This window comes from Apis mellifera, linkage group LG5 (genome assembly GCF_003254395.2).
Source record: "Apis mellifera strain DH4 linkage group LG5, Amel_HAv3.1, whole genome shotgun sequence".
Lineage (NCBI taxonomy): Eukaryota > Metazoa > Arthropoda > Insecta > Hymenoptera > Apidae > Apis > Apis mellifera.
In genome coordinates, this window is record NC_037642.1 from 260,417 (window position 1) to 274,053 (window position 13,637).

Sequence of the window (13,637 nt, forward strand, 5' to 3'; positions counted from 1 at the left end):
ATTTTATTATATCAAGTTAAATAAATTGCTTATATAGAATAATTTAAATTTATTTTTTTTTTTTAAAATTAATAAGGATATAAATTGTTAATCATATCTATATTAATATGTGAATACTATATATATTTTCATTATTAATAAAAAAAAAATTACCATTACTGAAAAGAATTAAATTATATTCATTTATATTTTTATATGAAATTATATTATATTATATATTTTATATAAAAAATATTAAAAATATTAAAAATTTTGAAATATAATATTTATATAATAATATAATATTTATTTTTATAATTTTTAATTTTATAAATATAAAAATAGACAACTAAAGCAACAAAAATATAATATATATATTTATATAACTCCGTTTTCTTCTATTTTTTTTATTTTTTTATGTATCAAAATAGCTAATGTTGAAAGTGCCTGAAAATAATAAAACTGCAATAAAATTTATTAAAATAATAGAAAAAAGAAATTTACAAACCACTTAAATTATAAAAATTATAAAGAGACAATCATAATAAAATAATAAAATTAAATTTAAAATTAAAATAATAGTTAATATAAAATTAATATAAATCAAAAAATTGAAATTAAAGAAAATAAGAACCTTATCAATTTCTTCTGGCGTCGCGTAACTATAGCAAATTCTGAGATGTTGTTCAAGTTTCGAATAATCATAATAAAATGCATGACCGGGAATAAGAAAAACTCCTTGGGAAATACATTTGTTTGTCAATTCCATTACATCTTTTATTTTATTTACTTTTATCCAGATAAACATCCCACCTTTTGGAACATTCCATTCTACTAATCCTATAAAATTAAATATATATTTTGATTTAAAAAAAATTTTTTTAAATTTTTACCAACAAATAATAAAAGAAATACCTGTAAGATGTTTCTCAATCAAAGATAGTGTAATATCTCGTCTCTCACGATAAAAATTCTGTATTTCATTGAAGTGTTGTTGCAATTTTTGCAAATTCCATGAATTCAATAATTTCAATAATAAAATCTATAAAAAAAATAATAATTCATGAGTAATAAAATATTTGTTTATTAAAATTATTTTCATTTTTGAAATATTTTAAATTTACGTGAAATTGTTAAATTACTTGCGATAAAGAAGAAGCATGGATACTTGTTGTTTCCATATGTGTAGTTAATTTTTTAATAAATTCTTTATGTGCTGTAACAACACCTAATCGAAGTCCAGCACTAAGAATTTTACTAAAAGAATCCAAACGTATTACTCGTCCTTTGGTATCTAATTCTAAAAATGTTATAGGTTTTTTATCGATGAAATGAAGGAAACAATAAGGATCATCTTCCAAGATTAAAAAGTTGTAAGTTTCAGCTAATTTATAAATTTCCCTTTTTCTGTATTCTGTTAAAATTGTTCCTGTTGGATTGGCTCCTGTTGGATTTAGATAAAGAATCTAAAAAAGTAAATAAATAAATAAATAAAGAGATTTTTTTCCATTACGATAATAATATAAATTTTAATTATAAAATGAATAAAAAATAAATAAATACAGAAATGATTTTTTTTATTTTTTAAGAACTTACTTTTGGTAATGGTTTATTATTATATTGTTTATTTTTGCAAATTTTCATTATGTTTTCTGGAATTACACCATCTTCATCTTGTAAAATTTCAATTAATTCTGGCATTAATGGTCTAAGCTAAAAATATTAAATAATATTATAAAATTAAATTAAATAAAATTAAAAATAATAAAAAAAAATTAAATTTATAATGTAATGTTATAAATAATAAGTTAAAACAAATTTTAAAAGTTTTACTGCATTCAAAATTCCATCATAAGTTGGTGTTTGTATCATTACAGAATCGCCAATTTCTAAAGTCATTTCGAAAACTTTGCTACATCCTTCCATCGATCCAGATGTGAAAAGTACATCCCAATCATTATACATTGGTTTATGCCAATGTTTTTGAAATTCTCTCATTTTTTTTAATAATGGTAAGTATCTTAAATTATAAAAAGAGTTAATAATTATTACATTAAAAAAAAAAAAAAAAGAAAAAGAAAAATGAAAAAATAAAAATATAAAATAAATTTGCATTATTTTTATTTTTTATTTAAAAAATTACCCTTGAGAGGGACCATATTGAAGTGACCAAGACAATTCTTCTCCAATTAATTTTACTTTTGTTCCATCTTTGTATATTACAGAGATCTCTTTGAAAGGAAACATCTTTGCATTTGGCATTCCGTTAGCTAGACTTATTGCATTCTTACTTTCCAAAAATTTTATTGCTATATTATATATAAAAATTATGATAAAATAAATATAAATGTATATAATATATATAAACTTCTGAATATATATATATATATATATATATATATATATATATATATATATGTATATACATACATACATATTTATATATATATTTATTACTATATTAATATATATAAAATATTCATGAACATATTAACTTTATTTTATAAATTTATATTTTTTAAATCGATTTTTAGAGATTAAAACAAATACAATATATTTATTATACAAAAATATCAGATTTATTTATTGAGTTATAAGCAATTTAAGTTTATATTAAATGAAACGAAACGAGATAGTGATGAACAGAAATGGAGTTGTTTCATTTTATATATATCTTGCTTCATTTAACACAAATTTAATTACTTATAACTTATAACTTAATAATTAGATTCTAATTATATTTTTGATATATCAAATTTATTTGATATGTCAAATAAACTATATATCAAATTTTATGTATTTTCTCTAACAATTTCTATAATCAATCTATCGAGATATCAAAGATATCTCACAAAAATATTAATATTTTATATATATTTTTTACATATATTTATATTAATTTTATTACATATAATTATTTTTAAAAATTAAAAATAAATATAATATTATGAATTATTGAAAAAAATAAATATTTTAATTGATATAACTACGATAATATAAAAGCTTTTTTAAAAAATTTAAAATATGAAAAATGTTCTTTTTATCCCACTCACGAAGAATACTTGATTTTCGCCTATTTGTAATGTTCGTAAAAAATCTTTCAAAATTCATTTTCTGTTTTATTTTTTATTTATTTATTTAAAATAAGTTACTTAAAAATTAATATTTAATTAATTAAATCAGCTTTTAATTTTTATTAACTGATAATTAATCTTTTAATTTAGATTTTATTAATTTTATTAATTATAAAATTGATAAATTAATAGCTTATAAACTTTTTAATTCACATTCTAATTGAAACTTCACAAATCTATATTATATTATTAATGTTAAATGAGTGTCTCGAAAATAATTAAAAGATTAATTTTGCTCGACTACGATGTAAATAAAAATTATCTTTATCAGTATTAATATTGTAGGTTATCATTTTACATTGATAATATATACACGTCATAATTTTAAATAGCATAAAATAAATATAATAAATGTATATTGAATTTCTAGTAAATATAAATATATATTATTTATGAATTGAAAAAATTTTTAAAAATAGTTTTAAAATATAAATTAATTGATTAAATATATATATATATATATATATATATATATAATTATATATATAATTAAAAAAATTATAAGATAATTAATATTTAAAAATTATATAAAATATTATAATTATGTAGATATACAAATTATATAGAATTTTTTTCTTTTTTTAAAATAAATTTAACTATTATTATTTTTCAATTTATCAATTATTTAAATTAATTATATTATTTATATATATAAATTAATTATATTATTTATATATATAAATTAATTATATTGATTATAATCAATAAAAATTTATATAACTAACATGATAATAAAAAAAATATAAAATATTAAATAAAAGTAACAGAGAATGTTATTTTAATTTTTTATATTCAATATATTTTATTTCATATTTGAGAAAAGAGATATAATAAAGAAAATGATTATTCTATTATTTATTAATTGCAAAGATTATTGATTAATTATCAGAATTATTGTTATAAACAGTATAAATCAAATATATTCTCATTATAAAATAATATATGTATAGAAAGAGAAAAAATACTTTTATTATTATCATTACTTGCTCATATTTCAATAATTAAAAATTATCTAAAAGATAAAATATTCAATAATACAAAAAAATACATATATTCACATTGAATACAAAACTATTAATTCTAATTTATTTTAAATTATTTTAAATTAGTTTAAATTATAAATTTTAACATAAGTAGATAATGTCATTTTCTTATTTGTTTATTTTTATCTTTTTTCACGTTCATTTTTATAATTAATAAATTTAACAAGCAAAGAAAAATATTAAAATATATATATATATATTCAATGAAATGTTTAATCAAATTATAATTATAATAAAATATAAATTATAATAAATATTTTAATATTTAATAAATATATATATATATATTCAATGAAATGTTTAATCAAATTATAATTATAATAAAATATAAATTATAATAAATATTTTAATATTTAATATAATAATATATATTAAATATTAAATTTTAAATATATAATATATAATAATAATATATATGAATATATTTTTAAATTTGTAAAAATGTTTATTAATTAAATGTTTATTATAACAGAAAATAAAAATTTACATGAAAGGAAGGCATAATGAAAGAAAATGATAATAAGAAATAGTGAAAGTTTTATTGTTCGTACATCAGAAAAGATTTTTATTCAAAACATTGCGAATGATTAATAGAACTTTTTTTTCATAATCACTCATAATCATAATTATAATAACTTTCTTTTCTCTGCATTATTATTTTCTTATTTATTGTATTTTATATTTTTATTGTTATATCACTTGCATTTTTTTTTCTTTTCTAATTTATGTTTTTTGTTTATCCTTTTATTTTTTATTATTTTTTTCTTTCAATTATTAAATTGTATATCATTATTAATTATTTTTTGATTTTTTAATAGACATTAATTTTCGTTTTTTTTTATTGCCTTAAATAATTTCTTTCTTTATTATAATTACGGTGACAAAGATTGAGTGTTATCACTATAACTATTTATTGAACAAAATTATTAATTATATTATATTATCTTTTTTGATTCATTCTAATTATTTTTTGCGTGATAAATTATCTAAATGAAAATAGAAGAAAATTCAGCAAAAAGACATCAAAATTTCTATATTGCAATATAATTATTAAATTATATGTTTTGTTTTATGTTATTATATTATTTTCTTTTTCATAAGATCATTTAAAATAGATTGTTAAAAATAATATTAACAAATAATATAATGAAAAATAATAAAATAATAAAAAGAAAAGAATCAATAAAGAAATACATAAATCAACATAATAATCAAAATTTAAAAATAACAATAAAATGATAATAACAATAACAATAAATTTTTAAAAAAACATAAGTATAATTATTCAGAATCAAATTGTTAAAAATTATAAACGCATTTCAATTAGCTTTGATTTTTCAAATTTTTTATATTTATATGAACATTTATACATATCCGTATATTTATACATATTCTCATATCACAAATCATACACACATATACGAAGAATTTCTGCTTTTGAATTGGCAGTCATTAAAGCTCATTAATTAATTAATGAGACAAGCATGAAAAATTAAAATTGGAAAAAAAATTTGAAATTGAATATTTTCGATTTTATTAGAAGTAGAAGAAGCATATTTGACGGTATAATCTTTTGTTTATATTATGAAATTTATTAAGTATTAATCATTTGGCTATAAATTAATTTAAATCAAACAATCTTTTTTCTGTAATGATTTTATTTTAATGTAAAATGTTCATATGATTATTTGATTATATTATATATTATACATTTAATTATTTTATTATACAATTGTTTGATTTAAAAGAAATATTTTTTCAACTTCAATAAATTTTATAGCTTTTATTTGTTTGTTTCTCAAATTTTCGACTCAATTAATATAATTTATATTTTTAATTATGCATATTATACGTACATAAATAAAAGATAAATATTAGATAAATATTAAAAATCAAAATAATAGATAATCAATAAAAATTAAAGTGTTTTTTTTTTAACAATTATATCAACATTTTTTTCAAATTTTGAGTTTTTCTTTTTTCTTCATTCAAATATAATAAATTTTGACATTTCTTTTGAATACGAAAAAAAAAAACGAATTCAAATTCTTTTCTTCATTTTCTTTTTTTTATGTTTATTATTTACAATATTTATCTATAACATGCTACCATTTTCTTTTTTTACAATAATTTATTAACGATTAATTAGTCTCTTGATTTTGTTTTTGTTTTTTTATATCGTAAATCTTACTGCACAAATGTTTTTATATTTTTATATTTTTTTATTACATTTTTGATTAACTTCAATCTTTTTTTTCTTTTTTTCTCATGAAGCTTGTATTATTTTATTTTTGTCTTAAACAAAAACTGGACTTGATTTTTTGCACATTCTTTTCTTTTTATTTATTTTAATAAAGCTTTGATATTTATATTTTTTCTATTATTCTCTATATATCTAATTATATTTGTCTCTTTTGTATTTTTTTTTACAAAATTCATAATTTCTTTTTGTATTGTTTGTTTTTCCAAAATTCTGTTATTTTTTTCGTTAGATTTTTTCTTTATAATTTTATCTTTTCATAATTTTTTTTTTTTTTATATCAACTTTTTTTTCTTCTTTTCTCTTCTTCTTTTCTTCTTTTAAATACTTTTTTCTCATTTTTAGATTTGATTGCATTAATAATAATAATTTTGTATTTTTTGTTTTTGTAATTTCATTTAATATAGTCAAAATTATTTTATCAATTATTTTTTACAGTTGTTCTTCATTTTCTTTGTTCGTTTTTCTTATGAAAGGAATATATTTGTGCGGTTACTAATCATTTATGAAAACGGCAAGTTTTTAGAGAATTAAAAGAGCGTTTCTTGAGACCAAATAGGTGGACTTGATGGCAATGGTGTCGGTGGTGGTCTATGTCTGAGTTCGATAGTTGGTGAACACGGAGGAGAACCGAGACTAGTCTGACTGCTGGTGCTCGTAGAAACTGTCTGAGACCTGTTATTATTACAACAAAAAATATCTAAAATTATTTATAAATAATTTTAAAATAAATTATAAGTAATTTAAAATAAATGAATAAAATAATAACGAATAAATAATTATGGAATTTTTAAAAATAATAATATAAAAATATTTATTTATTAAAAATCAAAAATTAGAAATGGTTAAGATATCGATTTCGATTCTTGTAATAGTTATAAAAGATTAAAACGATACTGTAATTGTTATAATTTGTATTATATTATAAGTAATTGTTATAAAAAAAAGATTTTATTGATATTGATTCTGATTGGGTTATATATGTTATTACTACATTAACAGTTCATAATATATAATATATAATATAATAGATATCCCATAAATTTCTTTCGCATCACATTAGGAATGACTTTAACTGGTTATTTTTATATGAACATGTAGGCTTATCTATTATGGCATTGGTTTCAGTTATCCCAAAAAATTTTTAAAGTATGTTTCGTTGGTGACAGTCTCTTTTTAAACTTTTTTCTACACCATTTAATATGGATAGCCAAAAAAAGCATTTGCGACATATTATGCTTTATTGCTTTAAAAAAGATGATAGTCCAAATGATACTACAGAGATTTGTACTGTTTATGGGAATGGTACTACAATTACGATATTGTCCATTCATAATTGGTTTAAGAGATTTAAAGCTGGCAGTTTTGACTTGAAAAATGAAGGCCATCCAGCAGCAACGCGATTTTATCAAGGCCAAATTCGTTGAAAATCTGCGATATAGTGTACGCGAGATAGTGAATGCACTAACATTTCCAAGACAACAGAAAATCTGATCAGGATAGGATATCAATCGATGTAAAGTTTGAGTTCCATAGCATTGACGGAGACCGGCCTTATGTGCGATTTTCTTCTCCAGCGACATAAAAGGATCCTTTTTTAAAGAGATTTGTCACTGGAGACTTGAACATTTGTATTAAACTGTGCATCGAAAATGCACTTGATTTGGGCCAATAGATGTTTAACTGTCGCGAAGCCTGGACTTCGACCGAAAAAAGTTTTTTTATTCATTTGGTGGGATTGGAAAGGTAATCTACTATGAGTTCTTTTCTCAAAATGAAGCCATCAATTTGAGAATCAATTTAAAAATTTTTGTACATAATATTAATTAATAAAAAATAATTTATTTTCTGTTTTATAATTCACTGTATTTGATTTTTAAAAAGTTTTTCATATCTTTTTTTTAAATTTGGAAACCAAATTATTCTCTTCGGTTTTTAAAAACCAATATTTATAAATATAATTTTTATAAAAAAGTACAAAAGTAAATATTATGTAAAAGAATGTTTTAAAAACATTATAAGCTTCAAATTCTTAAAAAACAAGTGAAAAGTTCCTGAATAGAATAGTGCTCAGTTATAATTACTTGAGATTTTGAATAGTTGATTGAAATGCACAAGTTTAAAAAAATATAGAATTTATAAAACTATAAATATATATAATTTTTTATATATTTTTATATTTTTTACGAAAAATTATTTTGTTTGATACAAATTTACTGTATAGTATCAAATTTTTTAAACATTTTTAAGAAAAATATTAAAACGATTTTTAATTCAAAATTGAATAAAATAGTAAATCATATAAAAAGAATAATTTTTTTATTACGATTCATCATTATTGCAATTATGCATAATCGACATTATAGAATCTTTCGATTGAATACCTATTTTTTAATGTAATATTTATTTAATAACGTTTAATATTTTTTTTAAATATTATAATATATAATTTAATATTTAAATTTAAATTTAATTTTTAAAGAATTTTTAAATAATTTTCGACTGACAAAAATTCTAATTATTTTCCAATTAAAAATCTTTTTTTTAATATCGTTACTAAATTATAAAAAAAATGAAATTATATTTCCGAAAGATAAAACAAAATTTAAAAAGATGGCAAAAAAGAGGGAGTGAATTTTATTTAAAATTTTAATTTTTGGATATTTATTTATTTCTAAAATATGAATGAAGAACGAAATATAATGAAAAATTATACATATGATACTAATATATTGAATGACAGTCTATTTAAATATTACTAATATAATAATCTTTATTGTTATATCATCATCGAGTAACTATCGATGATATTTACATCAATTTTAATATTTAAATATATAAATTTTAGTATTTCGATTTATAATCTATGAAAAATTTGATCATTTATTCTTAAAAAATTAAACATATTTAATTAATAAAATGTCAAATACAATATCTTAAAAAATGAGAATATAAAAATATTTTATAAATGAGAAAAAAATAATATTAGTAAAAGTATTTAATATTAGTAAAAGTATAATAATAACAATTATTGTTTCGCTTTCAGTAGAAATGATTCCATAATAGATTTGATTTCCATAATAGATTGAAGAAATTAAATTTTCTTAGAACTTAAAAGTGAAGGCCAATGAGAAAGCTAATATTTTCAATTTTTAATGAAAACAATTAAAAATTTTATATCGAATATCTTATAAATATCAAAATTATTAAATATTTAATGACAACAATTTTCACGAAAATGTTTCATAATCTTCAACGAAGATGATTGCATTAATTTTTATAGAATATTTTTATAGAATTATAGAATTCATTATACAATACTGAAAGTTTTTCATTATTATTTTCGAAAATAATAAATACTTGAAACTAAAATTTTATATTTGATAATCACATCCCTCTCTTTATTTCGAGTCAATGGATTGCTAGAAGTCTATCCAAAATAATAATGAGAATAATAATAAAATGAATAATAATGATAATAATGAAATAATATTATACTTCGAGATATATTTTATATAAATTTTATCTAATTTTATGTAATTTTTTCTCCAATTATATTTCATTTTAAATTCACAAATATTACTATAATATTTTATATGGAGAAAGGAAAAGAGGAGGATTTAATTTTCATTAGAATTTCGTATCATTCTATTCTAAAAATTTTTTGCATATTATTTAAAAATATTATTTAAAAGTCAAATGACGATTATATATAAATATATAAAATATACAAAAATTAAAGTATTATTCAAAGTATATATTTTTTAAAACATATTTAACAATTATCGAAATCGAAAATGCATTCATTTTTTAAATAATTATTAAATTATTTTACTAAGAAATATACCTAGAGGTTTCAACAGCTGCACTAATACTATGACAAGCTTGACAAAGTTTGCCTCCAGATCGCCGTCTAGGAACACATCCAGCACAACCATCCCATTTTTCAATTGTTTTCTTCTTTTTCGAGGGTACTCGAAGAAACCGTCGACAACTTGGCCCGGCTGTTTCAGAATCGGTCGAAAATCCAGACACTTCATCCTCTGTGTCGAGACACTCTTCTTGTTCATCGTTTCTTAGGAAGACCGAGTCGGAACCAAGAGACCTTGAATAATTGAAACTATAAATATATATATTTATATATTTAATGACTTAAAGTATTTACAATCAATTTTTCTCGTGAAATTATAAGTAAATTTATTAATATTGTATTGTGAAATGTGAAATAACTTATAATGATTATATATAGATCATTGTATTTATGAAATCTTATAAGTAAGAGAAAATTATAATTATTGCGATAATATTAGATTTAATTAATTTAAAAGGCTATCTTTTTAATCTGTAATCGCTATGAGCCAATTTTATAGCTAATGGATTTTTATGCTGTAGTAACTATATTACAGCTATACATGGCGTTTGCTATAATTTAATATTTTTTGTTTAATAGTAGATATTGTAAAGTTATTGTGTCATTAATTATGTCATTAAAAACATACTGCAAAATATTACCATAGAAATTTCAAAGAGTTTTTAATTAAAATTTTTGTAAGATTTTGATATTCGAATTGCTAGCCGTATCTTATAATTGAATTCCTAAATCCAGATAGATTTTAGAATAATCTTGTATATTAATAATTTGTTTTTTAATTTTAATTTAGAATGTTTTTTTAATAACCAGGATAGTTTTTTCATTTTTATCATTAAACTGTGCATATTTTGTATATCGAAGTATTCAGTTTCTTTTTTCTTTTATGGAATTATTGATTTATGAATTTTCATAGAAGATATATACTTTTATGCAGAGTAAAGGTGATATGAACCGATATTATTTATTTTCATTTATTTGTATGTTAATTTTTAAAGTAATTAATTATGCATTCACAAATGTTTTTGTAGGTTTTTAGAGGCTTCGAAAAGATCATTGTGTGAGGCAAGAATTATTGTGTCATTTGTAAATATTATTGCTTTTGAAAAAATTAGAATATCAGTATAGATTAGATATAGAATGAATTCAAATACATTTCCCACGTTCCTGAATTCCAGAATTAATTAAATGAGATAATTAATACTGCATTTTGAATTTTTTTTTAATTAAGTATGATTGCAATATGATATAGAGAGGATACGAGAGTAGCTTTTTTAGTTTATATAAGATATCAATATGCCATATGTATCTTTGCAACATATCATAAATGGTAAATTTATTTAATATCTAAAAAAGCAAAACATTATGATTTGATATCTTTTTGTATGATTGGTCTATGAAATTGTTGGAAATTCGAATATTGTTTTCTAAAGTCAAATTGATATTCCGATATTATATATTTATTATATATTATATTATTCAGTTAGAACTTATTCGTAGATTCTATATGTTTTAATAACAATTTTTTGAATAGCTTTGAGAGAATTAGTAAAAAACTGATAGAAATATAATAATATTTCATGTGATGACTATATATGTTAATTATTATATGTGAAATTTTCCATTAATTAGAAAAGTCTGATGCATATATGCAGCAAGGAGTATCAAATTAATAATGATTTTTAAGATTTTTCTTAAGAAACTTTTTGATTATTTTGCTTGTGATTAAGATAGAGTCTTTTTAATTAAAATTCTTATTATTAATTCTTCAGATGTGAATGGGTGAAGAATTTATAAGTACTCTTGAATTTCAGATTTTATTGTTTGAATTTATGAGGAAGGATTTAAGTGCTTTAATAAAAAAGATGCTGAATGAATCTATTTTTTTCTGAGAATTCTTAACTTAGCATCCTTGCTTTCCGAATGAACAAATCTTCATTTGTGATTTTGTGATTCTTTTGATTCCAAAAAAAATTAGTCGGTGTCTTTAGTTGTCAGGTTTAAATACTTGAATTCATTTTTATATACTACTAATAATCGGGTGAATTTTCTGGTTGTTTTATTCAATAATCTTTTGTTGTTAGGAAATCTAATGTTTTGCCACGTTCTTCTTAGCCTTTTTTTTTTAGCGATATGATGAATTTTGAATAGTTGACATAAATATACTGAACTGTTGTAGGAATTGCGGATTTAGCTGCTTTTATAATATAATTTGTAAAATATTCTATTACTTTCTCTATGTCATTTTCTATTTTTAGTGGAAGATCAGCAGAGACATTGATTTAACGAAGCAGTGTTCAGTTTGTGTATTTATTGTTATTGTTGCGTTTTAATTATTGTTGTATTGATAAATGATCAGATGAATACTAGAATATAATGAGGTAAGAGACTTTTAGCAATCATAAAAATCGAGTAGATTTGGTATTTTATTCATATCAGTAAGCCAGTAAAATTCTCTGGTGTTTATGTGTTTTAATTGTTTGTTCATAAACTTTGTAGAAATGTTGTATCTCTTGTATTTGTAATTCTCGAATCTCAAAAGTTATTTTTTGCATTGAACCTCTTGTTAAGAACTTATTATTCGAACTTATGAAAAAGATATTAAAATCTTCTTTGGAAATTGTTTAAGTGAATTCAATATACTACTGATATAATAACAACAATAACTATGTCAATATTCAAATGTTCATTGATTGTAGGAAATCGTGGTTACAGGTTGAGAATACATGATATTTTATATTAAATTTGATTATTATATCACTATGTTGCTCGAATGTTGCGTTCTATATCCTCGTCATTCTCTTATTTTTAAATAATTTTTTTCAGTGAAATGATTTTTCGTAATGAATACAATTTGAATTTTTTAATTAATGATGAAAATTTTTAATTAATGCTTGCGACGCATAAGTCTGTTCGCATTCTATAAACTGATATATTACAGTTTTATAAGAATTTATCATCATTTTTGTTATTATTGCTTATCAGTAGGAATAGCAAGTGGCTGATTTATTTTTATCTTATTATAATTTGCTTTAATTTACTGAAGGATTTTTCTATGATTTGTATGAAAATGTTAAGATTGTTTACAATATTATTTTTATCGGTAATATGTACGTTGGAATATTTCTGCATAACTAAAAAAAAGATCATTCATTGTTGATATATTGTATTCATGTTTTATTGATCAATTATTTTGTATTTTCTCGGTCTTAGAAATTTATGTTGTTGCAACTCCTTATAAATTGGACAGTCTTAATAAAGTTGACAGGATAATCACTTTCACATAGCGATAAAATATAATGAACTGAAATATAATTACAATTGTAATATAGTTGTGTGTCCGTATTATTGAC

At 19.6% G+C, this 13,637-nt stretch overlaps 2 protein-coding genes across 9 annotated transcripts in view; both read right to left on the reverse strand.

Annotated features, from left to right (window-relative positions):
• Positions 1-287: 287 nt before the first annotated feature.
• LOC725529 (kynurenine/alpha-aminoadipate aminotransferase, mitochondrial) lies at positions 288-3,385 on the reverse strand. Of its 2 annotated transcripts, none has more exons than XM_026440894.1 (8): positions 3,033-3,385; positions 2,123-2,288; positions 1,813-1,999; positions 1,576-1,692; positions 1,122-1,445; positions 895-1,021; positions 614-819; positions 288-426 (listed from the first exon to the last, which is right to left on the reverse strand). In XM_026440894.1, exons 1-8 carry the CDS (start codon positions 3,088-3,090, stop codon positions 358-360), a joined length of 1,254 nt encoding a protein of 417 aa, XP_026296679.1. In that variant the 5' UTR covers positions 3,091-3,385; the 3' UTR covers positions 288-357. The 2 variants fall into 2 exon arrangements, with proteins under 2 accessions (XP_026296679.1, XP_026296678.1); XM_026440893.1 differs by having other exon boundaries at positions 3,024-3,147.
• A 3,459-nt stretch (positions 3,386-6,844) lies between these two features.
• Positions 6,845-13,637, reverse strand: part of LOC724831 — a 53,717-nt gene continuing 46,924 nt past the window's right edge. For 6 of the 7 annotated variants that reach the window (XM_026440738.1, XM_026440737.1, XM_006572025.3 and 3 more), the window contains 2 exons: positions 10,264-10,536; positions 6,845-7,091 (listed from right to left, as the gene is read on the reverse strand). In XM_026440738.1, the coding sequence (XP_026296523.1) occupies positions 6,947-7,091; positions 10,264-10,536 (418 nt within the window). In that variant the 3' untranslated portion in view covers positions 6,845-6,946. The remainder of the gene's footprint in view (positions 7,092-10,263; positions 10,537-13,637) is intronic. The other variant, XM_026440736.1, reaches the window with a different exon arrangement.